Source organism: Sipha flava, unplaced genomic scaffold (assembly GCF_003268045.1).
Source record: "Sipha flava isolate LNK unplaced genomic scaffold, YSA_version1 304_pilon_pilon, whole genome shotgun sequence".
Lineage (NCBI taxonomy): Eukaryota > Metazoa > Arthropoda > Insecta > Hemiptera > Aphididae > Sipha > Sipha flava.
The window spans coordinates 7,571-35,057 of NW_020272981.1; the positions used below are offsets into that span (position 1 = coordinate 7,571).

The window sequence follows — 27,487 nt, forward strand, 5'->3', positions numbered from 1 at the left end:
GGAAAATCTAAATTTATCTAAAATAGTAACGTGCCGTTTAAGTCCATTACGATTATGTTGTTCCGCTGTAGTCAACCGTTTTGCATATATCACTAAAACTTATCAATTAACATATTGCTATGTAGTAATGGATGGTCACATCAGAGTTACAGACCAATCTATTAAAGATGAATGGTTGTATTCTTTCTTTCCATTTGATACTTATGTCCTTCCAAGGTGAGTACTTTTTAACTTTCATTTGAAGTTGAATCAATTTTTAAATAATTTTTTTATATTTATGTTTAAAAAATTGTTGATGATGTATTAAAATTTTTATTTTTAGATCAAATAACCTGATTATTCCTCATTTGTATAGAAACATTGATAATATATATAGTCCCAGATATTTGGAAGTATGATATTGTCTCTTTCTCCAGCAAAAATTGATTGGCTAGGAAAATTTGCTAATGAAATTAATAAACCATCATTTTATTAATTATTTATGATATGTTTCTAATAAATAAAATAAATTTGTAAACTGCTTATTTATATAGATTTTTATAATTTTATTATTAGGTGATTTATGTTTGTAAACAATGAATTATGAATGATTACAGTTAATGAAACTCTGAATCAGTGTTTTTAAAAATCATTGAAATTTGAATTGTTTGTATTTTTTTTTAAATGAACTGAAATTTGCTACCTTATTCAGTTTATAAATAAATAATGGATTTCGATAAAAAAAATGCTACTAAGATTTATCTACAAAATTTTTAAATTTGTCAACATATAGTAACTGACTATTTTAAACATAATAATTAATGAAATGTAATAATGTAATTGAATTTATTATTAATTTATTTATCCACAAATAAAATATTATTTGTTTATTATTTATATTAACATTTCAATTATAAAAAATAAATAGAATCTGATGTACACTATTTTCATTATATAATTATTGCTCAGTCTCAATTTTTTGAGAAAATAAATTATTTATATTCACATAAATATTGATTGATTTATTGTTTGTAGTTGAGTTTCTAATTAAATACAACTGATGATTACATAGTTACTGTGTTGTAAAATAGTAATTATAAATAATTTTTTCCATTGAAAATAACATTATTGTATTGTTTAGAATTTAATCTATCCATGAATCATTTATAGCGGTATTTGTTTTAAAAACACAATTTGGTCTTATTGAAGAGTATATTGTTAATATTTTAGATAATACCATGTGAAAACCATTGATTGGGTGAAAAAATGATTAGTTGTGGTCTCTGTCAATTATACATGAACCTGATAAATTATACCGACGATTGGTTGTCTTTGGTGAACACACGATCAATATGAATTCGAAAATCTTCGATGTGAACAGTCCGTTTACACGTACGAGTAAAAGGCAATAGAATTTATTTAATTGTGTACCATAAAATCAACCATTTGGCGGGCGGTCGTAGAAGACGGACTAGATGGCGCCACGCATACGTGACATAATGATAACCGTGTTTTTCATTATCGATTATTTACTAGTTGTTTACAGTCGCGTTATCCGGCACCGGAACATTGTATGAAGACGCGTAGCTCTCGTTGGCCATCTTACTATTCTTGTTTATCTCAGAACTTCGCTCCGTAAGTCGTTGCCGCAGCCAGCGTTCCTAATTCCTGGCTGTCCGCCGTTCGAGTACCACAACAGCGGTTTACCAGTGTGCCGACCGTGTGTAGTATGATGTCTCGGTCAGTGCGTGCGGAGACCAGGAGCAGGGCCAAAGATGACATCAAGAGAGTCATGCAAGTCGTGGACAAGGTCCGCCGATGGTGAGTACCAATATTTCTACGTTGTCAGCGAATGAATGTCCCTTGTTTGTGTACTGCCTACCCTGTCCAACCTAGGGTTTGTTCTGTAGCTGTTCAATACCAATCAGGACCACTTTTGTTTGCTTTCTCTGATATTCGTCGCAATCGCTTTTGATGCTCATTCTTAGACTTGCCTGAAATCCGATTAAAAGTACCCCAGTTTAAATATATCTGTGAGACTTGAATAATTAATGAATTAGCTTACTGCACCTTAGCATTACTTAACATAACACCAGACCCTTTCAAAAGTCTCCCTATTTAAACAAATTGCTAAACATTTCAACACTTAAATTTACCACCTTGAAGAATTATTTTCTAAATGTCTTTAGTTATTACATTTGATGTCAACTAATCATCTTCCTCTTACTTCGTAGCAGATTATTGCCTGCAGGGTATAAGTTAATTTGTGATATATTTAAGCTAACGTAACTTGAGGCCCAAAGAAATATTTCTAGAAGGCCTAGATGGATATGGTCTGCCATATAACCTGTCCTAACCCTACCAAACCTGTCCTTGCTTTTACCTCTTGCTGCTTAAAATTTATTTGTAATTTTTGTGTGCAAAATTTCATGAATTGTCCACTGGTATTCCTGATTCTTTCTAAAATACAATCTTATTGTAATAGGTTTTATATGTACCAATTTTATATTTCATCAAATATCAACACAAAATATGTACTTTTATTACAGTCTTCATCTCCCTTGCCTTTCTCTCAACTATTTCAAATTGACCTCTTTTGTCCTAAATCTCTACTCATCTAAATTTTCTACATTCTCCAAACCTAAACATCTATTTTTTGGTCTACTTCTTCCTCTTTTCCCTTCAATATTAATTTTCATAACCTCTCTTTTTTTCTTTTTTTTTTTTTTTTAATTAATACTAGTTATTAACAATCTGTTAATTAAAACAATGAGTAAATTTGTTAGCTAGAAAATATAAAAATAAATACACTTGAATGACTTAAGGAGGGAGCCATTCACTAATGACACCTCAGAATTTTACCATAAGATTATTAGCGTTTTTTTTTTTCGTTTAAAATTAGTAAATCTCTTTGCCAATTACGTTTTAGACTTCGCTGAACATTACCAGGAAGGGAGAAAGAAGAAATATTTTTGTTGAGGAATTTGGGATGGTTCAATAATTTTGTGTGGAATCTTTTATAATATATTTTAGTTCTGTGACTGTGAGATTTTGGAGGTCTTTATGAAAAGATTTGTTGGTAACAAACCAAGAGGCTCCCGTTAGCATTCTTAGACAAATAGATTGGAAAGCTTGGAGTGGGCGTATAATTGAAGGTTTTGCGGAACCCCAAATTTGAATCCTATAAGACCAGAAGGGTCTAATTTTAGCTTTATAAATTAAAGTTTTATATTTGAGACACATTTTGGATTTTAGGGGAGTTTTTAGAAGGTGAAGATGAGAGTTAGCTTGTTTACATTTTGATTTTATATGGGGAGCCCAAGTGAGGTGTTTATCAAGGATGATACCCAAATATTTTGTTGAGGAATGAATTGGGATCAGTTTTTTTCATTAATTAATAAATAATAAAAAAATTAAATTGAATAATAAAAATATATATTTTATTATATATTATATGAATCATTTTTAAATATGTCTTAAAATTGAAATTTTAATGTTTCATTTTAGGATATTGTAAACAGATTAATCTTATATTTATTACATTATTTTTAATATTAATCCAGTTATATTTATTTTAAATACTAATTGTAAATTACAAATGATTTACAATTAAGCTGTTATATTTAGTTTTATAAAAATACTATCGACTTTTTCATGTTTTTTATGGATATAATCACAATTTTCCTTAATTAAAACACTAACACAATTTGAATACTGATCTTACAAAATTAATTGAATATATTTTTATTTGTGTTAAAAATTAATTCAATTTAAGTAATTTTAATTAAGTTTAGGATACTGTCCATTTTGAGAATTTTACTCAATAAATTGAAAATATTATGTTTGCCTTTTGTTTATGGTTGTATCAAAGTTCATTATTATCAATTTCAGAAAAAAAAGTAAAGTCTTTCATACTGTTTATTTACAATGCAAAATTAAGTGCTGATATTTAAATACATTTTAGAACTAATACAATTTTTCTTAATCATCTATTTACATACTACATTCTTTTATATTGTAAAATTGTAAACTAATTTTAATATTAATATAAAATCTATTATGAACAACTATTATCATGAATTCTAAGAACAGTTGAGTTCCGTAGTAAAATAATTAGAGATTCTATATGAAATATATTTACATGTTTTAGGGAGAAGAAATGGGTAACAATTGGAGAGACTACAATGAAAATATACAAATGGGTCCCTATAATCTCCAATGATCAGGTTAGTATTATTAAATAATATTATACTTTACAAATTATAGTACTTAAAGAAGTGGGTAATTTTTCTTATTGATATTAACTTATTGGAAAGTATGTGATAATTTTTTTTTATTATCAATTGATGTACAGTAAATATTTTATGTCTTAAAAGTGTACGAGACTCAATTATCTTTTGATATCAATTCTACTTTAAAACTGCTTTAACTTACTAAATATAACATAACAGAACTTCTAGCTATAGAAATTAAAAAACAATTTGGCCAGTTATAAATGTATAAAGAAAATGTTTTTACATTTTTATTTTGTACTTAAATTAAAAGTACTAACTTATTTGTAGTCTGATCAGAAATCAATTTCATGAGTCTTATAACTATGCGAGCTTAAAATTTTAATTTTTTCTTAATATAATTATTTCATGTTGCAGCAGAAAAAGAAATCTAAAGAACATTCACATGCAAACAAAGAGAACATATTGGGCAAAAGACCTTCAGAACCAACTCATTCTAACTTTACAATTGCTGATGACTCAAATACATGTATGTACATATACATACAGTTAATAAGTATACAATTAGTATACAATAAATCATTATGAATTTTTTAATTATAAATAAATGACTAAAAAATACACAGGTAAATTATAAATAAATGATTTACCTATGTATGTTGCAGCATTTTCAGTCAGTGATTCCCACTCACAAGAGCCAACAGAATTTGCAGCCCAATTGGGTTTTTCTGAAGACTCAAATTCACAGAGTAGTGAACCACCACCAGCCAAACAAATAAAAACTGAATGATTTTTCCTTTTTGACTAACCCTCTTATTATTTTTTTTAATTTGACTGTCTTTTGTAACATTTTCCCTGTAAAAAAACGCATTATTACCTACCTCTGTATGTTTTTGTTATTATTGTTCGAAAATGTTTTGATTGTGTTTCTACTGAACAACTTTTTACATATATATATGCGCCTCGACCTTTTTCCCGCCGTTGATGAGCATTCATTCATTCCTTCATGTTGAATTTTTTTGAAGTAGAAGCGTGAAACATATTTGTAAATATTTTACTTTTAAGTTGCTATTTTTTATTTAAATCTAATTTATTCATACTTTAGTATAAAAATCAATTTGATGTATAACAAATAAAATTGAAATTTAATATTGATTGTATGATAAATAGTATTTTCAAATCTTTACTATTATTTTTTTTGAGGTGAATACTTAATACAAACGAGTAGATAATATTTAGGGTATTAAAATTATTTGTATAATACGAACAATTTTTCTATTAAAAGTATTAAATTTCCTACTAAAAAATGTGAGTGTTAGATAATATATAAATTTATTAAAACTTCTTCCAATGAAAGATGATTGATGAATTCAAATGAAGAACTGTAAAATTTAACTCTGAATTATTAATAAACTGGAGGACTCAGAAGACAAATTTTGTAAATGGGGCACTATAATTTAAATTTGAGATTAAAGGAACCTTATTTTAACTGTAATTGCTTAGATTAAATGTAATTTATTCTAACATATTTGATAAAAAATAAATTTTCTAAATTTTCATGGAAAAAATTATAAAATAACAGCTAAAATCATAAATAATTAAAGTTAAGTGAGAATAATGTACGAAATTCAAGGAAAATATATTAATTTAAACTAATATACCACAATATTATATAAAAAATGTAAGTTATGTTTTTTTAATTATTTATAAATTATAATTTATTAAATATAATTGAGATAAAGTAATTGTAGACAGTGGCAATAAGTTTATATAATTATATGGTATTAATAAAGTGTATAATATAAGTTTATAACTATAGAAAGTGAAGTTAGGTGATGTTTCAACTTGCAAGTATAATTTTTTTACCTGAGGATCAATGAATATAAAAGTTTATCTCAATTTAATTATACTTAAAACAAGTACACTGAATACATAATAAATTCACTTAGAGAACCATTAAAAAGTGTTTCTATTTATGTATGAAATAGATTTAACAAAAAGATAACTTTTTTGGGACATTGGGACTATTTTGCCTTGGGCTAAAACTTTTGGTGGCCACAACATCCATTTTTTTTTGGATAACCCCATAGTGGTTTTCCACTGTATAGGTCCCATGCGTAGTTGCTCCTGGCCCCACTAAACTTTACGGTGGGCCTGTAATAGGGTTAGACCATAAATTAATACTCTGTGGGTTAGACCTAGTGGTGCATACACAATTATTACACAGCTAATGCCTATTGCCTATTTATTACTTAGCATAGTACTTTTCCAGTAATACAATTATACAATTATTTACTACTAAATATAGTACATACATTGATCATCAATCTACTTGATGTCGTCACGGTGATAGAGCTGAGGCATCAATAAGAAGTTGTGACGGAGCGTAAGAAACGGCCCTTCCACATAAAGATAAAAAGAAACGAAATGGTAATATAAAATAACATCTATGATATTACAAACTACATGTAGAAGGTACTATACGAACAGTGGCATAGCCTGGAATTATCCAAGGGGGGTTTATGTTTTTGTACATCACTACAACACATTGTCCCGGTGTGGTAAAACTGTAAATGGTCCACTGAGTTGTACGCAAATTGAATAATATATCTTTAATTAGACGAAAAATGATACTCATTTGTAAATGTTATTATTATTTATAACTGTTGTACAGAGTACACATATATTGACTTAATATAGATACACAGGTAAAAGTATAAAAAAAAATTCTTTATTAAATTGTAATATAAGTATAAGTATAAATTAAAAGTATTTATATAATATTAGCATTTACATTCTAAGTTAGGTATAATATATAAATTATAGCAATCTTATTTTTCTTGTGATTTTAACAGTCGTCAAAAACTTCATCTGTAGTTAAAACTATTTTACGATGAATATTTAGTAATGCTAAACTATTTAGTCGATTTTCTCCAATAGTATTTCTGAGGTATGTTCTAAGTCTTTTTAAGGTAGAAAATAACCTTTCACTGCTTGCTGTAGTTACGGAAGTGTAGCTAGTATTTGCAGAAGTTTATAAATCAATGGAAAAATGAGTGATTTAGGTACATATTATAAGAGCTTCCAATGAATTTTTTGATTTTTCTGCTCCAACAAACTTTTGTGTCCATGTTAATACTTCTCTAATAATTGAATTAGGACCACATTTTAAATTTTCACAATACTTTTTTGCCAAACTTTTAATGTTTTCTTCTTTGTTTGGCAAGAGACACCAAAAACTGGCGATCAGATATTTATGTTCAATGAACCTATCATAAAGTTGTCTAACAAAGTTATCTAAAAATGGAATGAACAATGATATTTTATAGTAATCGTATGGGCAGGTAGTTTTTACATTAATACGATTTTTCTGTATGTTTGTAACACGAGGTAAAGTTTTTTTTTTTTTTAAATATTTTGTTTTATTTGGTACGAAATATACAACTATGCAAAATGTTGCACAAGTAATAACAATATAAGTGGTTTACACACCATGAAAAGAGCATGATATAGGAGGGTTCCCAATGAAGCTACCTACTTAAGGGATTTTTTTTTTTTTTGTAGGAGAAATAGTTTTATTGAAGGAGGTCTCGGATCTATTTACGCTTAAGTCTTCGTGGGGGATTATCGGGGATGTGGGACGAAGCTAGGCGTCTTATGTTGGGGTTAGTATGTGTACTAAATTTGTTGTGTAGTTTGAAGTAGGCAGTTTTTGTAACTTGGTTTACATATTTAAAGGTCGGAGTGTAAGGTTTTGTTACTAACAAACCAGGGAGAATTTGTAATAGTGCGTAAGCATATAGATTGAAATGATTGGATTTTTTGTATATTACTTGGAGCGGCATTACCCCAAATTTGTATACCATAATACCATAAAGGAAAGATTAGCGCTTTGTAAATAAGGATTTTTAGTTTCCTGATTAATATTGATCGTAGGAGAGGACGTAGTAGATATAATCTGGTATTTAGTTTCTTTCTTTAATCGGATATGTGATCTTCCCAGCTTAATCTATTGTCAAAAATGAGCCCTAAGTATTTAACATGATTGCAAACCATGGTTTGTGGTAATATTTTATTGTAAAGTTTGACTGGTGGACATTTGTTTGGGCGAAGGGAGAAAGTAGTGTGGCTAGATTTGTTTGTATTAATTTTTATTTTACAAAGTATGAACCAATTTTGAAGTATATTGAGGTTATGTTGGAGTTTGAAACATGCAACTAGGGGGTCAGGATTGGAGACTAAGATATTAGTATCGTCGGCATAAGTGTTGATGATAGTAAAAGAAGATGTGGGTATATCTGCAGTGTAAATTGAATATAAAAGGGGAGAGAGGTCACTGCATTGTGGTACACCTGCGTTTATACTAAATTGGTTTGAAATTGAATTATTTATATTTATTTGGAAAGTTTGTTTTTAGTTTGTGGAGAAGTCCATCATGCCATACTTTGTCAAAAGCTTGGGCGACGTCAAGGAAGATACCTGAGCAGTATATTTTTTTTGTTCGAACAAGGATGAAATGGCATCGGTTAGACGGTGTAGAGGGTGAATAGTAGAGTGATTTGCTCGGAAGCCAAACTGGGAGTTGGGAGTTTGAGGTTGGAGCGATTGTATTTTCTATGAGTTGCATTTCGGTTTCGTTTATTTTTCCATTGTCGGCAAGGACTGAGAATCGATTTCGGTTCGAAAAGGAATTTGTTTTTTGAATTTTTGGTTTGGGGAATTTGGTGATATGGGCGGTACAGTTTTTCAACTATTTATCAATAACTGTCATTGTTTTTAATAATTTTAATTGATTTGACTGGAATGTTAGTGTTGTTTTTGATATTATGTTGATGGCTGGGAGATAGTGGTGGTTTATTGGTTAAACTCATTGTTCTGGTTGAATTTTTGGTTTTTAATTAGATTGGTGGGTATATTAGGATAATTAAAATAATCATATTTTTTGGAAATAGAGACGATTTTGATTAGCTTAATGACTAAGATACGGCAGGTCGATGTTGCACTCATAGATAAGTATATACATCGAAATATGCAAAAAAATGCAAAATAAAATTTGTAGCTCTGAAACCCATGAAACTCATGAAACGAATTATGTTCTTAGAAAACATTGTATAAGATCAATCAAAAAAATATGCACTTTGCATTAAAATTCGGGCCCTAATAATAATATATAGCAGTGGCGTAATTAGGAATTTGGTTTGGGGAGGGATTATAGGTTTTAGCAAAATCTGTACAACCTGTACACCCAAAAAAGTTTTGGAGGGGCCCATCCCCCTAATCCCGCCACTGATGTATAGTAATATACAGATAATATTCTTATAATCTATGTTACAACTTTTTTCTGCATTCTAAAATCGGGATGAGGGTAGTTATTTCCCTTAAAAAGAATTATAGCTGATAAAAAGCATTTTTGATTAGAGTTCTAACCTCAAAAAAAAAATTTAACTAATACCAACTATCAAAAATAAGAATCTGTATCATTGAGAATTTTGCGTTTGTGAATTTATCACACTGCTTTAAATACATTATTTTATTGTAATTTATGTATTCGACCATTGAATCACCGATTTTTTTTTTTAAATTTGCTTCATTTACGGACTTCGGTATTAATAGTAGGTCGTATGTAGTAGAGATGATACAAATATTACTGTAACTTGTATCTAGGGTGACCAGATGTGTCTGATAAAAAAAGAGGACATTTTTACAAATAAATTTTCCTTTATTTAAATTAATACCTACCTATATGGATACACAAACACTACTGGTATTATACAACCGTTAATGTATTTTAAGGATACTCTAAAATTATTGACAATAAACAAACATACTTGTATGATGTATTTAATACAATTACACTTAGTTGGCTAATTGAAGTACAATATACACAGAATATTATGACTTATTGAGTTATTGAAAGTTCTTCTAAATCTTATCACAATATCATATTATCATACATTACCAAAATCATTGACCTTGTACCAGTACCACAAACTATGATTGTGATTACTTCAGAATCATACCAGTCCTTCTATATAAGGTTAACATACTTCGGTAACCTGATTGATAAATGAATGGTTCAATAAAATGGGCGGAGTCACATTGTTCCCCGGCGAAAATATTAATTTACATGGAAAACTTTTCTGAAGGCAATCCAAATTTTTAGATTCAATCTAAAACCGTGGTCTATGTGTTATATTTAAGTTATATAAGTACCAAATTTCAATTTTTACCACTAAATATAAAATACGTGTTAAAAAGAGGACATTTTGATTTTTAATTTAAAAGAGCCCGGACAAATGAGGATATTCATAAAAAGAGGACAAATCCTCGTAAAAGAGGACGTCTGGTTACCCTACTTGTATCCACTTACAACTAATCAAGGAACTTGTTCATCACTAGTGCCACCACCATCGTATAATACAGATATATATTATATACAACATTATATAATAATATATATTATTCATATAATCTGTAGTTAGTGTTAATCTTGTGCTGTCACAACAATAATACTTATTATTTTTTGTACATAATACACATAATACAGATAATATGGTAAAATGATAAGAGCACCAACCGAATAATGTTATATGCTTGTATATGATCTAAGGTTATATGTTAGAGTGATAACGGAGAATTGATATTAATGTGCATGGATCAAGGTGGTTTTCATACAGGCGTCTAGAGACAGAGAATCCGAACGGCTGCAAGATGGCCAACTTTGTTATCATAATAAGCTATCACTTTTATTAGAAAATTGTATAATATTGACAATATTGTAACTTTTAATTTTCTATGTGATCCCCTTTAATTCATAAATTAGTATAATATTTAATTATTAACATATTATGAATGAATATTAATTATATAAATATTATATTATAAATAAAAAGTATGTAGCATGTACTATAGTATTAAATGAAAATTGCATACTTAATAAATTAGTATAATTAATTTTTAATATTGATATTTAATTAATTATTGGTTTCTTATTTCAAAAATATTTAACAAATAGGATTTAAAAAAGAAACTGGAAATACATCAATTCATTTTAATAGATTACTTATAAATAGTGTTACATTTTTGTAAAGAACTGAAATCTAACAAAGATAACTAATCTTTATTTTAATACTATAATTATAATGTGAAAATATATTAACACTATGTAGATCCACGTTACATACAAATTCAGCGAAATAAAAGATGTATGAAATTCAGAGAACAATTTTTTTGCGTTTTTAACTGATGGGTACGCAAGAGTACCATTTACCGATTAAATAAACATTATTTTAAAATCGGTTGTGTTATTTTTATACATTTTATCAATTTTATTTCGAAGACTACAGTATTCAACACATAAACATGACTTGATGTTTTTTCTTTTCGTTTATAAGTACAGTGGCATACATATGGAGAAGGATTTCGGGATAAATCTTCCAACAGGAACACAAAAAAAGTACTGATTTATGATAAAAATGATTGTTTTGGTGAAATCTCCTAATAAACATATACAATAATATATGTCATTTAAATTTCCCCTTCATAAAAAAGTTGAATATACATCACTGAATATATACATAAATTAATAAATAAAACATTTTTGTATATATCAAGGTAAAGATAAGCAATTATCAGATCATCTAACAGACTATGTATCTTGATCTCTCAAAGCTCTATCTAAACACATGTGCTAAAAGACTTAAAAAATATTAAACACAAAACAAATTAAAAATTAATGGTGGGTCATTAAAAAAACTGGTAATCAAAATGTTGAAGGCAAGTGAATATTGCAAGTAGTATAAACAGCAAAGTGAAGATTAAATATTTTTAAAAAAAAGTAAATTTGTAATTCTTTTATTTGTTACATCATTAATTGTTTGCGCCAACGGGCCTTACTCAGGCGTACGTCGGACGCTGAGTCCTCCGGACCGTCGTGAGAATAATAATAATAATAAAAAAAAAACAATACAAAGTATATATAATATTAACCATGTGTACAAGATATATTTTTGATCATAAATATACAATGGCTTGTTATGGGAGCATATATACAACCGAATATATTGTGGGGTGATGGGGAACACCGCTCTGAAGGCCGGAGTAGGCAATGGATGGCGACGGGTGAGCAGCTACTGTAAATCCGATCCGGAACACGTGGATAACAGTAATGGCGGCCACAGATGAGAACACGTTGACACAAAAGCATGTGCGCAAGAGCAAAATAACAACAGCGTTAATCGTCGAGAACGACTTTAACCGTGAACAAAAACGACCGTTAGCGGTGGTGCACGCGCCGTCGACCGGACCAGGGCGACGGCGATGCAGTGTCGCCAACTTCGTTGGTGACGGAGCGCGGTCACTTTCTTACCCATGTCCAAGACCGGGGGCAATTCAAATTACGCAAAATGATCGAATATTAATGTATAAACATTTGTATTATAATAATACAGTTAATAATTCTAATGAGAGTCAAACGATCTACACCAATCCAAAGTCATTTTTATTGAACAGAATACACTGTATAAACATATATTTTGTTAAAAAAAAAAAAAAGAATAACATATATAACAGTAATAGATAAATTTTGAATATTCAAAACTAAAACAATTTAACACGTGAATAAAGTTAGTAAAATGCCAAAATATTTCAATAAATATGACTAAAACTAATATCACATTCACACTAATACCTAGTCCTATAAAATCTATTTCATTCAGAATTTATAGTCTTACACAAGATATAATTTTAACAGGAAAGCAAACTATTGCATGATGCAATATCAAATTAGCTATCATCATAAGGTCCACAATACTTGTTGAAATACATATAGAAACACTAATACATTTTTGAGAACATCAGTATCAGTGTCACCTAATCAAAATGTTGGTATATATTATATTAATTGTTTTATAACAATAAAATCATTTTTAGATTATGAAATAAAATATATGTATTATAAGTAATCCATATAGGCAGAGTACATACATAAAATACCATTTTATATGATTTATATATTATTTTTTACTCATAAGCAAAACTACAGGTTAGGCCAGTCAAGCCATGGCCTGACCTATAAAAATACTAGCTGGATATCATAATGACTTAGTAGTTAAAAGAATTTAAAATTAAAATTAAATAATTAATTTCTACATCTAAAATGCCTACAATGTTCTGTTTAAATAAATAAATATATATAAATACGTAATTCATGGGTAACACCACTTGAATGTATTATATTTATATATAAACTAGTGACACTGTTGTCAATTTTAATTAGCTATCGCACGAAACACAATATTTGTTATGACAATTATTGTCACCGTGTAAACGCTCATCTTCATGTGACAGTAGCTGTCGCATTACTATACGACAGTGCTGTCATGACTGTACTGTCACCGTGTAAACGCGCCTTAAAGGTGCGTTTACATTAGAGCCCGAACACGAACGATCGCAAGCGAATGTTACCGAATGAACTATTGTAAACGGTGAGGCCGAACGCGAACGAACGCATTCGTTCCCGTTCGGTAGCGTTAGTCCCAAGAGCGGTACGATCAAAGAAACTCTCCGTTCAGTTTAAACGATCCGTATCGCTATGTCTATACTAAATGTGTATTTAGTAGCTATTTAGGAGTGAAGATTTTTGTAGAAGCGAAGACAGTCGAACACGAACGAGCGAACAATGTAAACGGTCGCGGCCAAATTTCTAGCAAATATGTATTCGTTCGGTAGCATTCGCTTGCGTTCGTTCGTATTCGGGCTCTTATGTAAACGTACCTTTATTGACAACACATGACGCGCGTACGCATAGGCGACCGTAGCTTTGGTCACGTGGTGATGACTATGGTGGTGGCAGGCGCCTGACAGTCGCGAACGAAAACTGGTCGCCGCCGAGGTCCGATCTCATTTTGAACAGACTATAGACAGAGAATTCGAACGGGTGCAAGATGGCCGACTTTGTTATCATTATCAGCTATCACAGATTTTATTATCAGTTATCACTATTATCAGAAAAATGTAATACTAGTATTGACTAGTGGTGGGAATTATCGTTCCTTTTGTGGAATCGTTCCAATCGATACAGTTACAATAAAGTACCGATTCCAAAATACTCGTTACATCGGTACAATCGGTACATTTTTTTTAGTTACTATTGTACTCAGATTCGTATTGTTCCACTCTGAAAGATCAAGTATTCAAGTGTGTACTCGTTCTTTAAATATAATGGATAATGGATATTTATGAACAAATATGCTTCGAAGCTTCGTACACCCATTATACAATACCTACTATTTTACTGTATTCGGAAATTATCACCGTTTTAATAATTATATTATTATACAGTTACAATTAAATAAATATATGATTCATAAAAAACAATGTTTTATATATTATTATAAAATATAATGACATAAAAGTGTTGAAACTTGAAATATACAATATTAATACCTATTAGTTTATCACCTACTATTGTTAAATACAAACGCTAAATAAAAATAGATTTGTAAATACTTGTTTATTTAAAAAAGAACACAATAAAATAAAGAAATAAACATTTCCTGTGTCTGATTTCGGTATAGTTGATAGTTGTGAAATGTGTAATGGTATTCGTAATTTATTAATAATATTTAATATTTACTTTATCAAGAATCAAAACTATAAATAACGTATAATATATCACAATACACATACGTATAAATAATAATATTGTTTTGAGTTGTTTTTATTTTACATTACTGTTATTGAATTTATTTTCATTTGGTTAACTACAGTCGCCATTGGGTAACCATCTTACTATCTTGGTTATTAATAGGGCTAGGATTTTAATGACCCAAAAAACCTAAAAAAATTACATTAAAATAACCTAAAAATGACCTAAAAAAATGACCTTAAAATAACCTAAAAATAACCTTAAAAAATGATTTTAAAATATTATAAAAATGCATTATAAACTATAATTTATAATTATTAATTATTATTTATTAATTAATATTTCGGTAGAAAATTATTTAAATTATAATATTATAAAAAAATAGCATAAAAAAAACTCAAGTTTGAAGTTTGGACTTATCATGCAATAACCAGCTTGAAATTTTCTGAAATAAACAACAAAAAATACTATAAAATAAAAAATATATACGCAATTCCAAAAGTAAAGACACTAGCTAAATAGATATTTAACAAAACCATACAAAAGGTACACTCCACACCACTGTCATCTAATTTTACGATTAAGATAACTCGTGGTATCAAAGTTTATTGTTGTAATATATAAGTGGTTTTATTATCGATAACGAGTACTAACACACTATCTCTATAATTGAAATATTTATATAATTATTTCTGTTACAAATTCAAAACTTTTATCGAGAACATCTAGTGTAAATGAAAATGTATAAAAATATTACCAAGATTTCAAAAAAGTATAAAAATGCCCGTAAAATTGAAAAAATAACCTAAAAATGCTACAAAATGACCCTAAATCCATAAAAGTGCAAAAAATGCAAAAAAAAGCAAAATAAAAACTATATATTTGGACTCGTATATGACCAAATCACATTTTGTGCTTGAAAAACTATGTCCTGTAAATCCTAAAAAAAAATGCAAAATCCTATACTATCCTAGCCCTAGTTATTAAGTACTTAATTTTTATGAAGTTAAATAATTTGGTGTTTTCGATATTTTTGAATCAACAACATTCTAAAAGGTAAGTACTGGATTTATGTTAGATAGTACGCTGCGGTAGTATAATGTAACGTGATCGTCAAAGAAAAAAATAGTTTTAATTACTGCAAGTATTAATGAATTTATAAATAAATTCTTTGTACTTTGCTGATTATCTTTAGAACATTCATTCAACTATTTTTTTTAATAATAAAAACAAATATTATTTTGTTATTTCATATAGAATAGACAATAGTACATACTTTTATTTTTTTAAGTTCTAGAAAATATTATTATTTTTAAATGGAGAAGAAAAGTAGTGACATCTGGAATCACTTTTCAGTGATAAATAATGAGAAGGCAAAGTGTTCATACTGTTCAAATCCAATTTCGTATAAAGGGGGTTCAACTACAAATTTAAGAAAACATTTAAAAAGGAAACACTATGTACAATACGAAGCTAGAAAAATTCCACGTTTAGAAATAGTAGAGCAAAATTTAAATGAACATGAACCTGATGAACCTAACGAGAAAATACCACAAACCTCACAACCTCAAACTTTAAGTTGTCAACCTTCCACAACGACCAAGATAAATACAAAAAAAACACGCCCATTACAAACTCGAGTAGATTCATATATTATGAAACCGATTTATCTAAATAAACAAAAAATACTCGACGAACAGTTAGCAATTATGATTGCAAAAGAGTTTCAACCATTTAGCTTGGTAGAAAATGAAGAATTTAAAAAATTCGTTCATCTATTAAATCCTGGGTACAAATTACCATCTAGAAAAACAGTATCAAAATCATTATTACCACAGTTACTTAATGAAATTAAAGAAAAAGTGAAAAATAATTTAAATAATGCTCAATTTATAGCGTTTACTACTGATGGTTGGACCTCAATAAATAATGATAGTTGTTGCCGTGACCGTTCATTTTATTGATACAACAGAATGTGTTTTAAAGTCTTTTTTTACTTGGGTGTTTTAATTTTGAAAAATCTCATTCTAGTAATAATTTGTCGGTGTTTTTAAAAGATTGTTTTAATAAATGGAATATTAGTGAAAAAATCAAGGTTGCTGTCACTGACAATGCGGCAAATATAACAGCAGCAATCAAAATGAATAAAAACTGGCGTCATATACCATGTTTAGCTCACACAATAAATTTAATTGCTCAAGCTGGACTAGAAGAAATAAACCACGTATACAAAAAAGTTAAGAAAGTTGTCGAGTTTTTTAAACGAAGTACACAATCATATAAAAAATTAAAAAATGCACAAACTCAAATGGGTTATCCAGAATTGAAACTGATTCAAAACGTTACTACGCGCTGGAATTCAACTTTTGACATGTTTCAAAGGTGTATACTAATTAAAGAACCACTCATTTCCACAATTGCTATAATAGGTAACGTAGACAATTTGACTAACGAAGATTTTGAAATAATGCAACACTATTGTGAAATATTTAAGCCCTTTAAAGAAGCCACTGTTGAACTTAGTTCTGAAAAAGGCGTTTCAATTTCTAAAGTCTTAATTATAACTCAAATGTTACACTCTCACATTAAAAATAATATACAGAACATTCATCTACCACATACAATTCATTTGATGCTATCTAAAATGCTAACGAAAGCCGATAAAAAGTTTTAAGGTATTGAAAATCAACGAGTATTAACAGAGGCAACTTTATTAGATCCGCGTTTTAAAAAAAAAAGCATTTGATAACCATATTATATACCAGCGTACGTACGATCAAATCGTAGAAAAAATTGCAGCAATAATTAAAAGGAATAAAAATAATGACGAACATAATATAAATACACCATTGAACAATAATGCAATAGAAAATTAAACATCTGAAATTTAGAAACACTTTGATGCACAGGTATATCGTATACTAAGTTTATATATTTAATATATTTATAAGTGTTTGTAACTTAAATCATATTGTAATTGTATGTAGGTATCAACACCAACATTAAGTACACCAACATCTGAAGCTATTGTGGAGATCGACAGATATATAAGTGAGCCGTTACTCGACAGAAAATCAGATCCACTTAAGTGGTGGAATAATAGAAGAAATATCTATCCAAATTTGTTTGAGATGATGTTATTACGGTTGTGTGTGCCGTCGAGTTCTGTTCCGTGTGAAGGAATCTTTTAAAAGCCGGATATACTATTTCAGAAAGACGTAGCAGGTTATCGTTAAAAAACATTGAAATATTAATGTTTTTAAATAGTAATTATTAAAATAAGTAAAATTGTTTATCATTACTATTATTATTATTTTTAAATTTTAAGATCAATGCTTGTTAATTGTTATTAGAATTCATATTAAAATAATAAATTACTTTACACTTTTACAGTTATTAAAATGTGTTATTGTAATCCATGGTATAGTATACAACTTACTACCTTCAATATTTTATTTTTAAATAAAATAATTTTACAATAATTAATAATACAAATTTAAAAATGTACTGATGTAACGATCGGAACAATCAGTGGCGTATTTACGGGAGGGGGATGTAAGAGGTTTCCACCCCCTCCTCTAGTGAACGTGTGCGTAGAGTTTACGAGCAGAATTAGAAACGCAGTGAAACGAACAAAATATTTGTATTTCATGTCCTACTGTTAGTATAGTCGCCACTCGCCAGTCGGTACTCGGTATCGGTATCGCCTAATGGGGACCATTTTGTAGTTAGAAACTTTGTACCGACGTAACGTTTGAGGAACGATCGGCTGTACTCGTTCCTACTCGTTCCACCAATGTAATCGTTACTACTTTGTACCGAATACAGCAGTAACGACCCACCTCTAGTATTGACTATTGACTATAGAAAATATCCCTATACTTCACAAATTAGTATAATATTTAATTATTTATGTATTCTGATTAGTTGAATATTAATAAAATAAATTACCATACGAAAAAATAAATTAGTATATTGTTTTTTTAATATATTGTAAGTAAATTTAAACAAATTCAGTTGGTTATAGGTATGTATAAGTATTGTTGTACAAATCCTTTTTAGTTAACAAATGGGTTCTTTCTAATTTATTATCCGATATATTATCCCGAATTTCATCTTAAATCTGTTCAAATTGAATATGTCGTGAAATTTTACATGCTATATCATTTTTTGTTACTTTGTCTATTGGTAATTGCCCTAATTCACTTGCATGACCTATGTGGTTACCATTGTATTTAATAGTACATTTTTTAGTCAATTTCGATACTATTAAATTAATGCTTGTAGGACAGTAACCGTTAATTTTGTTACTACCTTGAGTTTTTATATGGCGTTGACCTAAGCTTTTTGAAGAAAAAAAACTATTTCTATTACATTTATAATAGCTGTAAATTTGATTTTCAGTATCAGAGAAACCACAGTTTTTTACAAAATATGATTGAATAGAAACTTGAATTTCATGTTTCCAACTTTAAAATTCATCAACATTCTCAAATTCCAATTTAGTAATATTTTGTGGAGCATTGTGTTCCTTTAAATAATGTTTATTTTGTTTATAATGTTCTATTTTTTTTATACCCATAGATAATAAAGAATGGATAGGCCATTTGTGCTTATCATACGGAAATGAATATGAAAATATTTTGAGGTTATAGAGGTCTTAACACAAATAGATAACAAAATTAGGATCTAATAATTTTATTTATTTCACTTTAATTGTCGATATGTCAATTATTATAAATTACAATATTAATATATGTACTATGTAAGTTTATAAATTAATAAATAATAATAGAACAATTAATACAATAGGTATTCAAGCATATTTTAAATCTTCATAGTTAATATAATAGTAATTAATTATACGTCATAGATAATATCTTTAATATCTATATTATACGTAGTTGATATAAATCATTCGTGTCTGAAATGAACTAATTTCGTCAATTTTGATCTTCTTCTTTCAGATTTTATATTAACATCATTTATTTTACGTAGCTCGTGGAAAACTCTAATGTCTACATATGTCACAGCAATTAAATAATAAGTTTATTTCAATGAGTATCTAAAGCAATATACATTTATAATAAATAAAAATTCTTTATTATCTATGTTTATATTAAACTGATGCTGATACTATGTTATCACTTATATTTATTATTTGGTGATATACTGATATCACAATTATATTCTACTATTGTGATATTAAATATTCGTAATCGAATTTTGTGTTTGTCGGTGTTTCCCAGAGATTTTATGAGTCATAACACTATAAAATCTCTGGGTGTGGTAATGTTATAACTTATGACATTACCACACCCATCATCAATATCAAACTGAACATCCACGGTAAATGCTGAGCCTGGATTTTTTAAAGAAGTGTTTGAGGCTTTTAAGTATTTTCCTTTAGGAGATAAATATTGTAATTTAATTATTGATGGTATGTCAATCAGAAAACAAATTGTTTAGGATTCAAAAAAAAAAAAATTTGTTGGGTATTGTGATTTCGGAAATAATTTACAGCTACAAAAGGTATTGTACTCATATTGGTATCAATAAACAGCAAATGGAAATGGCCTATAGGGTATTTTTTACAAACTTAGTCATCTGCCAATATTCAAGCTGAATTAATCAAAACTGCTATATATCTTTCAATCAAATCTGGTCTTCAGGTATGGAATGTGACGTGTGATGGTACATTTTCTAACTTTTCTTCTTTTTCACATCTTGGTTTTGAAATTCGTGGTAATATTCATGATTTAGTACCTTATTTTTTACATAATGAGAAAAAACAAAAAAAATTATTTTATCCCAGATGCGTGTCATAGCTTAAGCTGATACGTAATACATTAGGCACTTATAGACAAATTAAAACCAAAGATGGTGTAATAGATTGGAAGTATATTGAGGCTTTACATACAATCCAAGATACTATAGGACTGAAGTTTGCTAAAAAAACTATCTAAAGTCCATATTGAATGGAAAATAACAAGATGAATGTGAAACTCGCAGCGCAGACTCTTAGTGCATCTACTGTCTCTGCCTCAGTTTTTTAAAAATGAAAATTTTTCTGAGTTTGATAATTGCACTGAAACCATTAAATTTGTTAGAACAATTGACTGAATATTTGATTTTTTGAATAGTAGAATTCTGTTTGCAAAAGGGTATAAAAAAATCAATTTATACTGACAATATAGTGTTTCTAGAAAAATATATATTACCATTAGTACAGTATTTATTTACATTAACTGATCTAAATGACAAACCTTTATATCTAGGTAAAAAAAAACCTTTATTATTGGTCTAATTATTGCTGTGCTTTCTGTATTTTCTATTACTAAAGAATTATTGCCAAATCACAAATGTTTAAAATATATTTTAACATATTGTTTATCTCAGGATCATATAGAATTATTATTCTCGGTAATCGGTCAAAATATCCAAAGACAAAATATCCAAGTTTATCTGTTTTTCTAAAAATTAGTATCAAATTATTTAATTGACTTGTTAGTAGCAATAATATCACAGTTTTTATCGATTATGACTGGACTGTTATGGGTATTGTTAAATCGAGATATCATTCCGTTTTGACTTCTTGTTTTTACTGTTGGGTTTGATAAATTGTCAAGTAGCAGTAAATTGAACGAATATTTAAACGGTATTAAGTCGCAAACGGATTACTGAAATTAAATTCTGTAAACATTAAAATTATTTTTTTCAGTATGTTTAAAATTTTCGCTATCGAAAATAGGTATTGCCATTTGAAAATCGAAAGTTGATAGTGTTTTATCAAATAAGGGAGGAAGTTAAAATGATCAAAATTGTAATACATTGTAAAATAGTAAAACCCAGAAAGTTGAAAAAAAAATTATTTTAAAATTCCTAATACTTCCCGAGATATTAACTGGTTTACGATAAAAAAAATCACCCTGTATTTTGTGATATAACGATTAATATAATTTATTATACTTTTAGTAATATACAGCGTTCATAGGTTAAATTAATTTTATGAGCTAATTTATATAATTTAATATTTAAGCTAATATTTTCACAAAATTTAGGTTTTTTTATGATTAAATAATTTGATATTTGAGCTAGTTGTATTAGAAAGTATAGTGTAATGTACTAATTTTCGGAAAAACGGATAAATTTGGATATTTTGTCCATGGATATTTTGACCATTGAACATTTTGTTTTGGATATTTTGTCCGTGGATATTTTGTCTTTGGATATTTTGACCTAGATTCATTATTCTCTTGTATAAGGAAAAGGTACGACCTAAATAACGATCCTAACGTTATTCAATTTCGTTCTGTTATGAAACAAATCATCTTAAAAAATAGCATTACCCCTTTACCTAGTGCAAATAGTATTACTCTTGATGAAGATCCTGTAGGAAAAATTTTTAAGATTAAATGGGCACAGAAAAATAAAAACCTTGAGTCAGCTTTCAATGACTAAGATTCTAAGTGTACAGAAAATAATTATGATGATCTAGGAGATGATGATTTATTAAATACAATTTCTATCATGAATAACATGAGCTCTAATTTGTATGATCAAAAATTAAATATATTATATTATATTGCAGGCTTTGTTGTAAAAAAGATTTCACCTAAAGTTTTCTGTATATTTTGTAAAAATAGTTTATTAAAAATGAGACTAGATCATAACTATGGCCATAATGATTTTTATACAAAGTTGGTTGATTTTAAAAACATGGGTGGGTTAGTTTCTACATCATCTAGTGTATTTGAAATCATTAAAGAGACTGAAAAAATAATTTTTATTTCAACTCGTAATTTTACTAATTTGAATGTTGAACAAAAAATTGTAATAATAATTAAAAACTATTTTTCTCTAAATTGTTTAATATTTGGTGAATTAGATTGCGAGGAGAAAAATATGCTAGAAAGTCCACATAAATTGGAATTAATAAAATTGACTGTAAATATGTACTTAAAAATAAAATTCCATGCGTTTGCCAAAAAACATTCCTTGTCCACAAATTGCACTAGTAAACGAAATAAATTTAATAAACTTGTTTTGTTTTTAAAACAATAATTTGTTTTTAACTTATATTTTACATACTGTACAATTACTTGTTTTGTTTAATAAATATATATATATATATATATATGTAAATATTTTATTTAATTCAATATATACATACTTAATATTTGTAAAAAATCATATATATATATATATACAATTACTTATAATCAATTGTGGGTGTAGAACGTAAGTAGTAAGTAGTTGAAAAAATCGTTTACAAAACTATGATTTATTAGAATTTGAATTTAGAAGGTACCATAAAGCAGAACTATGACCTCTTTATAAATAGCCGCCGTTTAAACAGTTTGATTCAGATTTTATGGATAGGTGATATAACCAGTGCTCGACTTGGCAAAATTAAAGAAGGGGGACTCTGTTTGCTTAAAAAAAATTGCGTCCCCAAAACTTGTTAAGCGTTATAGTTATTACATCATAATAGTGGGGAGACGCTCAAATTTCTAAAAATTAGAAGGAGAACGCCGTTCCCCTGCATTCCCCCACAAGTCGAGTACTGGATATAACAAGTTGGTTATTAAATATAGGTTATTGTTTAAAATCTCTGGTGTTTCCGAAACGTGATAACTGATAACGACCAACGTAAAAATCGTAGGAGCGTCTAAACACAGGAATGCACCTTACGCATTCTGCGAATGCACGTAATTTATTCACCACTATCATAATGTTAGGCTGTTACATATAGTTATTCTATAGGCTGTTATTAAAATATCATATCAAATCACTATAATACGATAATAATATTATAATAATATGAGTTATGAATCAAACTATTCAAAATTTAACAACATACTTCCTATGACAATAATATATTGTCATTTTATTTTAGTTGTTAAATAATAATGTTCAGTTTCGTTATAATTTTTTTTTTTTTTTTGTAGTAGTATATTATTGAAATGATTAGTTTCAACTCTAGTGTAATGTACTATTTATACATTATATTTTTTCATACGTATTTTATAGTTACTACGTATTTACAATTATAACGATAAACAAATTAATAGAAGTAATATGAACCACGTGCGAATCACTAAATCTCGAATAGGAAAAAGTTGTGAAACAGCATTAGTAACCAAATGTATTCAGCCATACAGTATATAGGCTCCGCTTATATTTGTTACCATCATTTATTTTGTCTATGTTTATGTTAAATTAAAAAAATGTTAAATAAAATATCAATAATACCGTAATAAGTATTCTTGATAAAGTTATCAATCTAACTCTAAAATCCTTACATCATAATATTGTGTAACCGTGTTGAACTCACAACTCGGCGCATTACACTAGTTGGTTTAGTTTGGTACACTAATTGGGTAAATGTAGATATAAATAAACATTATTAAAAGCCATCTCAACATATTAGATAGGTAGTTATTGCTGTTTTGATTTCTTTTTTCAAAATATATCTGGTATATATAATGATTTATTTACCGAAATGGTCGAAGCAGTGTAAAATACGTATGTAGTACCTATGTTCAAATTTTGAATAGTTTGATTCAAAACTCATATTATTATAATAATATTATTATCGTATTATAGTGATTTGATATAATATATTAATAACAGCTTAACATTATGTTTGTGGTGAATAAATTATGCGCATGTGCAGAATGCATAAGGTGCATTTCTGTGTTTAGACGCTCCTAAAATCGTTCGGTACCTCCATAATCAACAAATTTGTAATTATAAACTCTATTGTAACGACACATATTGGTATAACTAAAAAGAATTATTATTATTATTATTATTATATAGTTTTTTTTTGTTTTAAGACTTTTTTTTATTTAAATAAATAACCTATATCAAAAATAATATTTTTAATTTTATCTATATAAATCTATCATGTGTGTCCGTTAAAAATCGCCTCCCCCATTATCTTGGTGTGGATCCGCCCCTGGATTGGCCTTAGTGTCAAAAACGTGTAATTATAATTCTGAATTTCTTACAGAAACAAGGTAATGTAACAATTTACAATTGTTATTATTAGGGCTCGAAAGTTGATAAATTTTGCATTTTTTGTTTGATTTTTTTAGACTATGCTCTTCTGGACACAAATGTGTTTCATTAGCATGTGAATCCGAATAACAAATTTTTATTTTGCATTTGTTGGTGTTTGTTTTTTTTTAAGTATTTTTTTGACATTTTTAGGTCATTTACCTACATTTTTAGACATTTTCACTGACTTTACACTATTTCACTTCTTATCGGCCATTATGTTCGATTTGATCACACCGATTACATTCATCGTCGTGTTGTAGTGAATAATACCTATTATATTTAAATTGTATTATTTCTTCATAATATTTTCGAAATGGTGAAAATTAAAACGTCGGTAAGTGTTCATCTGCGTCTCCCAGTCACTTCAGTAAACGTGGAGAGAAGTTTTTCCAAATATTATTTATAAACAGATAATCGTCGTTCGTTTACTTTTGATAACATGAAATACATTCTAACAGTACAATTCAATGATTTTGATTTTTGAGTAATTTGTAAGCTTTGATAAATTTATAAAACAAATGTTTGTCATTTTTTTATTTCATATTTTAAGGATAATATTCGTCATTTTTATGTCATATTTGCATCTTTTTATAAGTCATTTTTTTTTATGTTTTTAAAGCCATCTACTTACGAATTATTACCCTAGTTATTACTATTGCAATCTAGAAAACATGTCATTGGTAATAGATATTATTCTGAAACAAAAAATATTTATCTCCTAACTAAATTTGTTTTGATTTATTATACATTGACCTTATAGCTGTACTAAGATCACACTTTCGCATCCAACATTTATGACTACGTGACATAATTCATAAATCAAGGATAAAATGGTTTAAATGAAGATGAACGGAGAAAGTTAAGTGTGTAATATATAAATTTTTTAAAGGTACCTAACGAGCTGATTAGTTAGTAAGGTTTACATAAACTAATTATATTTTTGGATGTATTTGTATTTGACGTACATAGTGCAATCCTAATATGCGTAGCGAAGTTTTGGGAAATTCTTATTTTTTATTAAATATTTGATCATTCAATTAATGATAATATAAAAAGAACTTTTGATTATATTCACGGATTTTTTAATTGGGTTTCTAATTACATACGTGATTACAACAATTGTATTTTGGCGGACAATGATATTATATTCTAGTGTTTTTTCTATTAAGGCACTGTAAATTGTTATTTTTTTTTTAGATAACTTCAATTATTTATGATTTGTACTTTTGTAGTAAATTGTTATATTATCATAATAAATTTTTGCACGAAAATTTAGGTTTTTTTTTTTTGAAACATCATTTATGTTTTACAAAATATCTCAGAATAAATTACATTAGTTATTATACGGCCTTCTACTCTTAGACTTAAGCTGTAGGGTTCCATTTACAATATTTCGGAGGGTGTCCGGGCACACCCTGCACCTCCCGAGCTCACGTCTATGGAAACTGGCTATTAAAATAGAACCTTGGACAATAAACATCGGAGCGGCAATGTTTCATTGATGTTAGAGAGGCACCGTTAACGTCACGTTCGACTTCGTACTTAAATTACACTCACATGCCTATGTACGCTAATGTTTAATAATTTAAAATATGTATGCACAATGATCATCGTGAGGCTCGTTTTTCATTACCTCTATACAATGTTGTAGCCAGAAAAATATTTTATTTTTTACTGAAGGGGGATTTTATTTTCAATTATCTATCCTAATTAAATATCAACTTTTTCATTTTAATAAGTCCATTACCTAAATACTCGTATAAATTAAAATATAAAATTTGTTATCATTTAATTTGTTGAAACTGAAAATTCTTTGATGATGATATCATATAACATGTTTTAAAATTATTGTATATTTTACAAAATAATAGAGACTTTGGGATGGGGAGGGAGTATTATGTGGTATTACGGTTAGCCACGTTTAACATTTCTAAACACATTATTAGTTGTTATCTGGATTGCAAACGGTATGATAATTATCATACGCATATGATAGGTGTACGATATACAATACTGTTTTACTATGGTCCACTAAAATACGATAATTCCTGAAAATTATAAATTCAAATGACGAAAAACAATTTTCAAAAATGTTTGATATTTATCGAATATGGACTTAAGGATTGCTGTAGTTGTTTACACATTGTTTTAAATTTTAGATATGTATTCAACAACTAAAATACTAAGAAAATAATCTTGTTTTTTTTTTTTTATGATTTAAACGGGCAAGCCCAATTACAATGGTATGTGTAACATTAAAATTCAAATTAAAAAGTTGCCCATCCCTGGTTTATACAATTTTTAGTTTGTCGTTGTTCGTTTATGCACATATTGTTATACAGTTATTATATTTTTTACATTTTTTATTATAATAGTACGTGTTATTATGTATTATTTTATACCTATTTCATTTTAATAAAAAATATTGGAAGAAGATACATATGATCCTGGACATCAAGGACCGTCAACTCCTAAAAAAACACATTTATATAGTAGTGATCTATTTAAAGAAGAGATTCTAAAGAGATCTAAAGAAGAGACAGATTGGTTAAAAATGGAC

The 27,487-nt window shown here is 28.1% G+C and overlaps 1 protein-coding gene across 2 annotated transcripts; it reads left to right on the forward strand.

Annotated features, from left to right (window-relative positions):
• Positions 1-1,243: 1,243 nt before the first annotated feature.
• Positions 1,244-5,095, forward strand: LOC112686309 (B-cell CLL/lymphoma 7 protein family member B-A). 2 transcript variants are annotated; one of them, XM_025558527.1, is made up of 4 exons: positions 1,244-1,800; positions 4,130-4,205; positions 4,632-4,740; positions 4,877-5,095. In XM_025558527.1, exons 1-4 carry the CDS (start codon positions 1,709-1,711, stop codon positions 4,999-5,001), a joined length of 402 nt encoding a protein of 133 aa, XP_025414312.1. In that variant the 5' UTR covers positions 1,244-1,708; the 3' UTR covers positions 5,002-5,095. The 2 variants fall into 2 exon arrangements, with proteins under 2 accessions (XP_025414312.1, XP_025414311.1); XM_025558526.1 differs by having other exon boundaries at positions 1,252-1,800; positions 4,629-4,740.
• Positions 5,096-27,487: the final 22,392 nt, after the last annotated feature.

Coding starts and splice junctions, on each gene's coding strand:
- LOC112686309 (XM_025558526.1), top strand. CDS start 1,709: ATGATGTCTCGGTCAGTGCGTGCGGAGACCAGGAGCAGGGCCAAAGAT. Junction 4,206..4,628: donor CTATAATCTCCAATGATCAG/GTTAGTATTATT, acceptor TTCATGTTGCAG/CAGAAAAAGAAATCTAAAGA. Junction 4,741..4,876: donor TGCTGATGACTCAAATACAT/GTATGTACATAT, acceptor TGTATGTTGCAG/CATTTTCAGTCAGTGATTCC.